This window comes from Schistocerca serialis, chromosome 2 (assembly GCF_023864345.2).
Source record: "Schistocerca serialis cubense isolate TAMUIC-IGC-003099 chromosome 2, iqSchSeri2.2, whole genome shotgun sequence".
In the NCBI taxonomy this organism is placed as follows: domain Eukaryota; kingdom Metazoa; phylum Arthropoda; class Insecta; order Orthoptera; family Acrididae; genus Schistocerca; species Schistocerca serialis.
Window position 1 is genome coordinate 433536605 of NC_064639.1, and position 12680 is coordinate 433549284.

Here is a 12680-nt window from a genome sequence, read left to right on the forward strand (position 1 = left end):
TCCTGCACATCGATTCACTCTATAAAGAGAGATAATTTCAGTGATCCACAGACTCTCTGGTATTCTCTTTGAAACTGGTACTGAGAGCAAAGCCGTCTCCATACCCAAGTCGTAAGCGAGGTTAGTTTCCTTTCTGATAGATTTCACAGATCGTTGTCGAATACAAGTTACTTACTTTTCTAATGCTAACTAATTTATATAAAGCGAAAAGTCATTTGAAGTATATAAATAAAGAAGTGGACCAACATTGTAAACAAAGACAAACTTAACAGTGAATAGGGAAAATTTTTCAAATTTTTCAGTGTACACTAGCGGAAAATAGATTTTTTAGTTGTAATCATTTGTACAATGTTACTTTCGATCACGATACAGCAAACAAAAAATTGTTTATGATTTTAATCACATGATATTAGGTCGGACGGACAGTTTGCCAAACCTCTCTTGTTTGTCCTGTGAAAGTCACTAGAAAAGAATAATATGCTCAGAGAAATTACCTAATTTCTGATGTCTATCCCGTAGATATGACTAGTTCTTATCATCGGACCATTGCGCGTTTATGGTCACCTCCAAACGATAAGCATTAGGGATTCGACAAGTTATCCGTGCGACCTGTGATTCAAAACACAAGTTATATTTTGCTAGTGGTATTGCGATCGAAATATATTGTCTGTCGGTCCGGGCGGCTCCCCTCGTCAGAGGTTCGAGTCCTCCCTCGGGCATGAGTGTGTGTATGTGTGTTGTCCTTAGCGTAAGTTAGATTAAGTAGTGCGTAAGCTCAGGGACCGATGACCTCAGCAGTTGGTCCTCTAAGACCTTACCACAAATTTCCAATTTTATATTGTCTGTCACACGTTCAGTCAGTAAACCGTGAATATCTACGTGGGGCAGATTGCTCATTATAGTACTGACAGCCCCTCTGTGGACGTGTGTCTTCCTACTTTGCGATATATCCTAGTGATTTTAATGCCTGGACGTGGTCAAACGCATTGTAACCGGAGAGAAGGAACCGCCCGTTGTTTGTTACGCTCTTTACAGCTAGCTCCACTAACTATTTTTCTTGAAATGGTATGGAATCCAGATAAAACTCACCGAAGTTCCACACCGCTGCAGCTTATGTGCATTTGGCGTTATATTCATAAGATGAGCAACTTAAGGGAACGCAGCTGTATGACGTCTTCGGCAGCTGCCAATTTTCCGACAAGTGAACTTCCCGTCATTTTCAATGTACAAACGAAACGAGGAAGCGGTGTGCAAGGAAATTTAAGCCCCCGGTAGAACATGGCTATCCTGTCCAAGAACCGTAACACGGCAGATACAGAAAAACGACACATAAACCAACAATTAGCGCCACCACAAAACCAGAGATAACCGTATTCAGAAGTCAGTGAATATTAATTGTCAACGTGTTAAATTTGCTAGTGAACTTATAAATAGGGACTATTTATAAGTTCACTAGCAAATTTAATCTCGACTGCTTCCATCGTAACACTATCCTAAAGAGCTGGAAGTTCAAGCCAGAATTTATGTAGCGTTGTGTTCCGTGGGACGATCGGAACCAAGGCAGTGTCCTGCAGTAGCAAATTAGTTCGGCTGTTGTAAGCGTCTGTGAAACTTATGCTCAATATACCAGTTCTCCACGGTCCTGATCGTCTGACTGCTCTATGAAATGTCATAACTGCTTGCGTGGGATACAGTAGATACCCGTCTTACGCAGACCAAGATAACCCGTTACAGACCCTAAAAGGCCCCTTATGGCAGATGGTGGTCTAAGAAACATGCTTCACCCCGCCTTTCCGCAGAATGTGACCATTCCTGTTGGAAATGCTACCTGCATTAGACGAAAATGCCGTTTACTTAAGTGCCACCATATTATATATTTCGTTGTACAGCGCTTGGTCTTTGCATTTGTGGCTTGAAAATAACAGGGTGTTCACCTATCGGACACCGGCTGTTGTCGAAGACGACACTTGACTGTATTTCCATAAGTTGTTTGAGTATTTTATACGTCGAGAGTACCTTTTCAATATAGGAGTAGTTGTCTATACGCACTGCTGCGAGATGACAGCAGGCGTATCGAATTGAATATGATCGAAAATCTAGTTTAGTATAAGCAACTTGCTGAATGGCTTTGCCTCTGCGGTAAACACTGACGTGCTCTGATGGAAAGAGTGGAACCGTTCTGCTTGGGAAACTACCTACATGCATGGATTAGTTAATTTTTGACCCGCCAGTGAATATTTGAATAGCATATTACGGCTGAATTTTGACAGCTGACAAAAATAAGTATACAAAAAATGAACTATCACATCTGGAATACAAGGATGCTAGGCCAACATCTCTATCGTAAAACTCGGCCAATATCGGAAAAGATGCACAAAAGTAAGAAAACATGGGCACCTGTCAGCTTTCTATACTTACTGGTGATGACCTAGACTTGACTCACTCGAAGGAGACTTACTCCAGTTTCTGACGTGGCTTTCGATTGCTGCAGTGACAGCTTTAGTGGATGTAATTTTTCACTGAGGTGGCAAAAGTTACGGAGTAGCGATATTCACGTATATATATGGCGGTAGTATAGCGCACATGCGGGATAAAATGGCAGTGCTTTGGCGGAGCTGTCATTTGCATTCATGTGACTTAATGTGAAAAGGTTTCCGACGTGATTATGGCTTCACGAGGGTAATTAACTGACGCTGAACGTGGAATGGTAGTTGGAGCTAGACGCTTAGTGCAATCCATTTCTGAAATCATTAGGGAATTCAATATTCCTAGACCAACAGTGTCTAGAGTGTGGCGAGAATACAAAATCTAAGACTTAACCTCTCGCCATGAACAACGCAGTGGGCGACTGTCTTCACTTAACGACCGAGAGCAACGGTGTTTGCGTAGAGTTGTCAGTGCTAACAGACAAGCAACACATAACCGTAGAAAACAACGTGAAGCGTATGGCGAACGTATCAGTTGGAGCAGTGCGCAGAAATTTCTCGTTAATGGTCTACGGCAGCGGTGATCGACGCGATTGCCTTTGCTATCAGCACGACATCGTCTGTGGCGCCTCGCCTTGCCTCTTGACCATGTTGGTTGGACCCTAGACTGCTGGAAAACCATAGCCTGATCAGATGACTTCCGATTTCAGCTGGTAGGACTTCACGGTCTCTTAGAGTGTGGCGCGGACCTCACGAAGCCATGGGTCCAAGTTGTGAAGAAGGCTCTGTGCTAGCTGGTGTCGTGACTCCATAATGGTGTGGTCTTTGTTTACATTGAATGGACTGGATCCTCTGTTCCAAATGAAACGATCATTGACTGGAAATGCTTATGTTCTGCCACTTTCAGACCATTTCCAATCAAGGACTTCATGTCCCCGAGCAACAATGTTATGTCAACAGGCCACAATTTTTCGTCACTTGTTTGAAAATATTCTGGACTGTTAGAGCGAATGATTTAGCCACTCAGATCCCCTGACATGATTCCATCGAACATTTATGGGACATAATTGAGAAGTCAGTTCATGCCAAAATCTTGCACTGCCAACACTCACATAATTATAGACAGCTATAGAGGCAGCATGGCTCAATATTTCTGCAGGGGACTTCCAACGACTTGTTGAGTCCACGTCACGTCGGTCTGCTGCTCTACTCCGGGCAGAAAGAGGTCCGACACGATATTGGGAGGTATCCCATAAGGTTTGTCATCTCAGTGTAGAAGTTTCACAGTATGTTTGTCCATTACTTCTTTTGAAATTCGTGGAAGATTTTCTGTGATAGTAACTGAAAGTCAATGCTTATCGCGTAACAAGAGACTCCATCATGCTAGCACTAACAGCGTATTGTTAACGATGGTTGTAAGATATACAGGGCACTTTGGAGAAATTTCTAGGTCTATTGCGATATTGGTCCCACCTTTCAGTATCACCATTAAGTCGAATATATGGCACTAAATGTGTATGATTTCAGAATCTGCCAGGACGTTTCGTGTATGTTTTTGTTTTCTGTGCCATTTGGAATATTTGCTTTCGGTAGTACTCACTGCACTGGGTACAGGACTTGCAATAAAAATACGCAAATTAGTCGGTTCACTTGATACGGAAGATACGTGAGGGCTAATGTGGCGTTCATGTATTGACTTTGCAAGAACGGTCAGTGCACGATTTTCACTCGAAGCTGAGGCCTGATTGGCTTTGTGCGTTGCTGTTGCAGTGGCCGACAACTACGGCGTATGGGCGTACGCGGCCTTCCTGTTCCTGCTGACGGTGTGGTGGTCGTCGAGCTGGGGAGAGGCGACCGCGTGTCCGTACACCCACCTCGAGGACGTGCTGCGGGGCTGCTCCGACGTGCTCACCGCCCTGCTCATGACCGGCGCAGAGCTCGCTGGGGGAGTCTTCGTCTTCAGGCAAGACTGTCAACTCACCTCACTCTACCTTCCTGCGAATCACTGTACTGCGTTAGCACCCTGGCGTTTTCACTGACTGCGTTGCGTACTGCCTCGTACACAAGGAGAGGCGGGCTGCAGAGTGGTGCAGCAACTGCCGTAGCAGGAAAGCTGGACAGGAGCAGAAATGATTAGCAAACAAGTTATCACAGTAAACAGAAGATTTACTTAACTTGTATTCCTCCAAACATACGAAAACTCGTTACAAATAATGCGACGAGAAATAAGAGTCTCGCCAGTACAATAGCAACAAGAATGAGGCTCTCTGAACTATGACTGATGAACTCTGGTATGGAATTGGAGCACCTGTATTTATTATACAAACTTATTTTGACTCCATGCTCAGCCCTGCTACAGACATTATAGTTTACCAGAAGTGACGGGACTGAGAACTAAATTCTACTCACGGCATGCGCCCAATTCACCCACAAATTTTATCATATATTCTTCCTACTATGCTGTGGGAATACAATAAGTGAAATTACTTTATTTGCTATTGTCCTTGGTGTTTCATATTCTAATGTCCAGTAGTTTATATCGCTGACGTCCATCAATACGACCGCGTGCTTGTGTGTTCAGTTACCGCCGTTAGCAGCACACATAATAGCTCAAAAGCAGGAAAGACTCAAACTAGTGCTGATGGGTCTCCACGGATATCTGGAGGCACACTGTCTGCAGACATCCCTACAGCAGTTGAATATAGTGAACAGCACGATCCAAGTGGTTAATATTCAATTGGATTAAGGTCTGGTCTCTTATAGGTGTTCTTCTGTGAAAAAAGTGACAACGTGAAAATGTGCATTTTCTTACACCAAAGAGAAGACAATCATAAAGGGGAAAGCGATGTCTAAAACTGGATTCGTGATCAGATTGGTCATGAATGCCATCTAAATTTGTTTATAAATCGTAGGAATACCACTAAAATATTTCTCTGGCAGTAATCCTGCCCCCATCACAATGTTTCCTTCCAGGATTAGCTCCCTGGCTGATCACTGGATGTTCATCCGTCAGACGAGGAAGAAAATATTTGGTGCTTTGTCGCGAAGTACCGTTTCGAGTATGTCGAGCTAATTCCATTCTTTTCCATCGATGAGGTATCATTAGCTTGGATGCAGATACCATGCGTGTACATACAGGAGTGCTCGCTAAGTGAACTGGTGGCCCCGCTGACAGGCTGTGAGTTGATCCACTTAAGCACTTCAGTTGGGCTTCAAGCACGTTTACAGCCGATGTACATCAGCAGCAATACTGTCATGTGGAAAAGTTATTCAGAATTAGGCCCAAGTCGTTTCACCGCTTGCCTTCGCCGCAGAGGTAGCAAACATTCCGTAACCATACGGATTCCAGAAACATTCCTCAATTGACTCAAAGCCTACCCAAGGCAACAATAATGAGCAAAACGTGTACTACCTGTTAGTTCCCTACGTATCTACGTCGCATGTGCGTATCACATAGCACTTCGTCAATAAAATGTGACGGACAATACATTTAGTGTTAAAATTATTCTCGGTGGTCAGTAGCGAATATCGTGCAGTGGTAAAGGGCGTCCGTGGAAACCGTGAAGTCGTGGGATCGAATCCAGGTCAGAGCACGGAACTTTTCATTTAATCTAGTCTCGCCTCTTAGCGTTGTCAGAAGTCGTCAGGAATAAAATGTAGTTCGGATTCCCCTTCAAACTGTATCTACCTTTTCCTCAGTTGTATAATGGAGGTAGATTAGGTATACGCAAGTCGTTGAAGGGCTTCCAATGGAGAGATCTTTTACTTGGCCATTGAACAACACGAAGTTATTATTAAAGTTGCGAATAATAGAACTCCTTACAACATATGTCCTTGTTACTATCTACATAAGAGCCTCCGTATTCAGTAGAATTCAACACCGAGAGTTTCCGATAAGTTTCCCTCGGTTACCACGCGAATGCCAGGACAGGAAATTTCGTCCCACATTTTCCCAGTGGGAAACGCTTTACCCTACTCACGGTGGTTGGCTCAAAAGAAGTGAGTCCCGCAATGACTTTCTTTGTCCTCTTGGATAGGAAAAAAAGATGAAAAAAGAAAGAAAAAAGCCCCCTCCCTGTTTCATTGTAGGAAAATCAATTATTGTAAGAGTCTCAGTTGCGTGTTTTCACAAATGTTAACTTGTTTGGATAATTTAATGAACACCCTCTCCTTCGTTAAATGATATAACTTGTCACCATTTGTGACAATTTTCAGCTGGGACTGGTAACAATAAAGATCTAAAAAAATATATAATTTCGGCACAACTCACGACAGTATGTCATTATCTGCATCTTAAATATTACTGTAAGTCAGTCTTAATCAATTACAGGCTTATTTATTTACGTAACATATCAAGATTGGGGCGAGGTTGCCCTCTGTTACATCTAACCACGCATTCTACATATGCTTGATGTTACATTCATTAACACAAGTATCTTATAAGTTACTTGTAGTGTGCATTTAATGCGTGGAAACTACTACGACATAAATGATACAACAATAAAGACAAGTTTTACAGGCAGGCAGATTTAAACTATGAGCGCTAGCAACAATGGCCATCTCGGGGGGTAAAAAGTGTAAGGAAGGGGACGAGATCAAAACTAAATGATGTTTATAGGGGAAAAGAAAGTGGCGTGACTTACTCAGAAAAAAATAAGAAATCGTAAGTGGGAGAAGATGGGAGCATCTGCTTAGAGTTTGACGGAGGGGTAAACTGGGCACATCTGTTATTTTTTGGTAAAACATTATGAGATTGGCTGAAGGGTGTGATTCAGCTTCTTTTCAAAAGCAACAGGACACTGAATTGTAAGTAGAGTGCAGGGCAGCCTTTTCCAGAAGCGGACAGCAGCAAGAGAGAGCGAGTTGGCGAAAGTTTTTGATTTAAGGATGGGCACAGCAAGGGTGCTAGACAAGTGGAACATTGTGTTTCGATTACGATGAGATGAGATACTTGATGCGAGGTACTGGTTCGTGGACTTTACTGCACGACCCATGAGAACCGATGATCATAAGTCTTCCATAAATTATTTCACATTATTCTACCTATTGACAACTACGTTTAAATAACTTTTTCATCTTGTGGTATTAGTTATCTATAGTTGTATATATATATATATATATATATATATATATATATATATATATTATATATTATATATAATTCTCAAAATAGTCACTAACACATTCTACATGATGTAAAACGTTATGATAACACCTGTCGATGTCAAAACCCATTGATACCTACGATCATGTTTATTAATAATATTTTTAAAATGCTATTTTCTACAAAACGAGAGACCATTAAGTCTTTTTCAGCTGTTCGTCGTACGCACCGCAAAGTAGTTCACAGCTCACTTATAGCTGCGAAACCGTGAGCGAGTGCTAAATTAATCATCCCACAGAAAGGGAAATCTCTGTCCAGTTCTCTGATGGATGGGATTTGGGTTGTCTGTGGGAACAGAACTCCTCAAACGAAGATGTCTGTACAGTGTGCCAAGATGGGTTGTATATAAACGAGTATACAATGATTGTCGCCCCTAAGAGTCGTGAGCTGCCTTTTTTTTATGTTTCTAAATATGTTTTCAGTTTCACTTCGTGATGTGGACATGGACTCAGCTCATAGAAGACTGCTTGTGGTGAGCTTCATACGACACCCAATGTAAACATAATACATCATTTTCGTTCTCGTTGTAGACAAAATAGTGTCTAAATTGTGAATATATGTCTCAAATCATTAGAGCAACTGCTTAGCTTGGTGTTGTATTGAGATCAAGAAAATTCTTTGACAGTAACAACATATAAAAACCTGTGTTTCCAGCAACTATTGCATACGGTTGCCGTGCCACGCGTTGTGACGGGACTGAGAAGATACCGCAGCCATGCTCAGTCGCATAATTTTTGTATTTTGCTGCAATTGCCAATAAATACCTTTGGGTTTGGTATCACACCACACTAACTAGAAGTTAGATCGACTACACACGAAGATTTCTATTTAGACATTTTTTAACAATAAGAACTAAAATCACTTCTCTTTGATACTGGGAATCGCGTGGAAATACCGCCGGAAGATTTTTTTCTCAGAAACGTCAAAGAGGAGGTCAGCAATGGTTCATAGGAGAGGTACCCTATGTTGCAGAACTGTTATGTGTGGTACATAATGTGTTATAATGTATATGCCAAGTTGCGGCTTGCATTCACTTACTGCACCAAAGCTCCAGCAACAAAAGTAAGTCATTTCTCTCTCTCTCCTCTCCCTCCCTCTCTCTCTCTCCCTCTCTCTCTCCCTCCCTCTCTCTCTCTCTTTGATTTCCAGCAGATTACCATTAACTATCCATGAAATTTATCTGCTCATTCTAAAAGCTGCTAGCAAGTAAGTCATTTTCGCCCTGTTGCACAACTACTCAAGGACTGACTATTTTTGATGGCTGGGAATGACTACATCAGTACGTTTACGAGCGAAAAGTGAAGGTTGCTGCGGGCAATTCAGGGTCTCTGTTTCGGCTCCTGTTGAGAAATAAAAACTACAGTACTCGAAGAAAGATAATACAAACCATCTTCCATCAGGTCCTTTCCGTGAAAGCAAGGGGGGATCTCTAACAGCATCAAAACGTGTGTTGTGGCCGAGAGAAACACGCCAAAATTGTGCGCCAGGTAGCAAGATGTAAATTAACTTCATTTATATTCAAACAGTATTACGTATTATTCAGATGACATCTCCCAGTCTTCAACGACGAGGATTTTTACAAACAGTTAGGTCTTTATACTTGCTATTAATAGTTGGAAAGGAACTAAAGATGACTGGAACATGTTAGCATTGGTATCGTGGCTGTTTTAAAATGTTTGTTTAGACAAAATTTGCTGTGAACCCTCACAACCAATTTATAGGTAAGGTCCAAAGTGTTTATGTCATCATTTGGAAGATCATTTAAAACCTCTTCCAAATACAATATATATCGCTCACATGTGTGACTAAGGAAATATTAAAGTTGAATTTATGCACATTTGGCAGTCACCTGATGGGATTCAGTCAACAGGGTAGCATTGCTTTTTAGCCTCTTGAAGGATAATGTAAAATGGACATACCTTCTTACCAGATGTTCGGATTATTTCGTATTGTTTTCTTGTCAATGAGGTTCCCGCAAGGATTGACTAGGCTTGTATACGTTAAAGTCGTCTTTTAGCTTGTAAGTCTTACGCTCCGACCTAATGGTAGTCTGTATTTAGCTCCTCATGCAGGAGATGAAGTAATACCTTAACCACTACGGAACCCTCAACATTTCCAGATTCTCTAACTTTCATTTAACTGGCGTACGTTAATTCTGTGGCTCCAAAATTATTTTTCATTAATTGTGTCTTAACGCGTTTCACTGCTTTCGCTTTACTCTACGAACAACTTTGATGGCTTACCAACACCAGTTTTGCAGCATGGAATTTTAATGGTACTCTGCAGCCAATTATGCTTATTTTTCAAGAAGTCTGTGTGAAACAAGACTATTTCTTTAACTGTGACTTTATGTAAGACATTTTACGTTTAAAACCTTTCTTTTCTTCATCAGGGAAGGTGGAATCTGATAATATATCACTTTTCACAAAGTCCAGTCTTTCTACAAACTCTTCTTCAGAACATCTTCATAAGGTCAGATAGGCATTTTCTTGTCATGACTTTGACTTTCTCAGGGCCTAGGATAAATGCAATATGCTTACAGAATTCATTTTGGAGATGAGATTTTACTATAGCTGACAACTCATTAATGTAAAACAGTGGTACAAAATCAACGTGCGGTATTCAGCGGATACTTTTTCTAAATTTCCAGTAGAGAAATAATTTTTCTATCACACTGTATTAACACATACGCAGGGAAATAAGCTGAACTATAACAAAAAAATATTACTAATAAAATTAGTAAATAATATGAACGAAAATAATTATAAATAACGGCACATACCTAATCTTCGAAACCATATTACTTTTCACAACACTTCAAGAAAACACACACTTTAAAATGTTTAGAAACGCAGAGTGAATTCAAGTCAGTAGAGAAGCTTCAGATGCACTGCTGGCGGGAGGTAAATACAGACAAGCTCTACCGCCTAACAACGCACACTAAGCAAATAACACTGCTTCGGCAATGCCCCATCTGTCAGACTACAGCAGTAAGTTACACGTTCCGGGAATTACTCGCATTTGAAAACTGGACTTTTGACCACCTTTTAGGACAAAATGCCCCTACGTGCGTCTGTGCGACAGTATCGGTGGAGAGCGATGGGGCTAAGGTTGGTGGTCCAGGAACAGGTCCCAGTGAGTCGGAAGCTCGTAGCAAGTCGTAGGTAGACATGGCGACTGCGGAGAGATGGGCCATCGGACGGACTCATGATGCTGCCGGCGAAGCAGGAAGCGACGGTGACATGCTTTCAGGCGGGCCCAGTAGGTGAGGCCGACGTCGACCCCAATGTGTAGAACTCGATCGAGACGCGGAGAAACGGCTCGGACGGGACCCGGAGTGAACGCGTCGTCGGTCGGTATGGAAAACTCGAAAGGACGACGGAGTCAGTTACCGGTGCAGAGGACTCGGACAGGACGCGCAGTGAAGGAAGATTCAGAAGCAGTCTGGTGAAGTTGGCACTCTACTTTCGAGGAATATATATTCTTTTCAGAGTTATTCATACATATTCTATAGTTCCAGAATTCTCTGTAGAAATTTTTAATAGTTCTGTTGAATTCTGCGAAAAAAGGCAATGATCATATTTCAGAATAGCTGGATGCCTGTAAAGTTGGCAACGGGTTTTCGAAAGATATGCATTTTTTTCAGAGTTCCTTCACTAGCTGTGAAGTTGACACCCACCTTTCAAAAAATGTACATTTCTTTCGGAGATCTGGGTAGATATGCCATAGTTGTAGAGTTCTCTGCACAAAACTTAAATAGTTCTGCAGAATTTCGCGAAAAAAATTGTGATCACATTTCTGAAGACCTCCCCAAGTGTTCTACACAAAACCTCAATGGTATCTTTTTTGTGGAGATAGTTGCTATAAAGAGGAACAATTCCCACTGCAGAAAATATACGGAATCACACTAGAGTTCTGATGACAGTACCGATCACACTTGTCGAGAGAACTCCAAGAGCTTTATCGGAAAACCTAATGTAATTTCTTGCAATTATATTTATAATTGTAATAATGTGGGATCCACTTCACCAACATACAGATTTTCGAACGGAAGCTGAGCGTCGCTGCCATAGTTGTGATCGGTGCATATTGGTACAAGTGGGCACACAGTGTCGACTGCCGTTATACATCCGATTGCTGACTGCTTCAGCGGTCTAACGATAGTTATCGTTTATGGTTCACTTATTGCGTTGTATTACAACTACTTTAATTTAATTTGATACTCTTTGCTGCAATGAAGTACCTGAACTGAAGATAGCTGTCTCTGTGATGTGCTACCACGAACTCCTGTTACTTCAGTGTTCGTTACATATTGGGATTTTCCAACATTTAGCAAGACATATGTCATTTCTTTCACAGACGAGTTCAGATGCGTCATGCAATTCAAGTACGTTTTTTACCTTCAAGGGTTCGTCGTCGGGGTTGGAAAACAGGAACAGGGATAGGATCTTGTTCGCTTGGTGGAGGTAAAACAATAACTCACTCACGGAGTTACATCGATTACTTTACGTCACTTTAAAAGATATATGCTTATTGGAACACCACCCATCAACAATCGAAAATCATCTCCTCGATGAGAAGGTGGGTGCTGTCTCGGGCTCCGCTTACGGTACTGCAGCTGCCGGAGAGTGTCACATGGTGAAGAAAACACTGTGCCAGGTTTCTAAATTGGAAGCGTGTGTGTGTGTGTGTGTGTGTGTGTGTGTGTGTGTGTGTGTGTGTGAAGGGAGAGAGAGAGAGAGAGAGAGAGAGAGAGAGAGAGAGAGAGAGGGAGAGAGAGAGAGAGACAGAGAGAGAGTCTTAGCTCTAGGCAATGTTCGCTGAATAATGAACACTAGAAATTAACTATGGCAGAATTTTTCGTGGTCTTCACACCTTCATAGTTTTGAGCTCCGTATTTTCCTTTTTTTTTTTTAAGCACTTTCTTTAGGAACAGACTTTTGCATTGCCTGCTGAAGTACTCTTTCACGTGATAGACGGCATGACTTTGACAGACACTACAAGGCACAAAATCAGCCTAACAAGGAAGAAATTAAGCTTGCACTTGGGTCTGGTGTACGGGAAGAATATATGACTTAGAAAAAAGATGA

At 41.8% G+C, this 12680-nt stretch overlaps 1 protein-coding gene across 1 annotated transcript in view; it reads left to right on the forward strand.

Annotated features, from left to right (window-relative positions):
• Positions 1 to 12680, forward strand: part of LOC126457292 (aquaporin-11) — a 229819-nt gene that overhangs the window by 147402 nt on the left and 69737 nt on the right. Inside the window, exon 3 of the mRNA XM_050093464.1 lies at positions 4197 to 4389. Within this exon, the coding sequence (XP_049949421.1) occupies positions 4197 to 4389 (193 nt within the window). The remainder of the gene's footprint in view (positions 1 to 4196; positions 4390 to 12680) is intronic.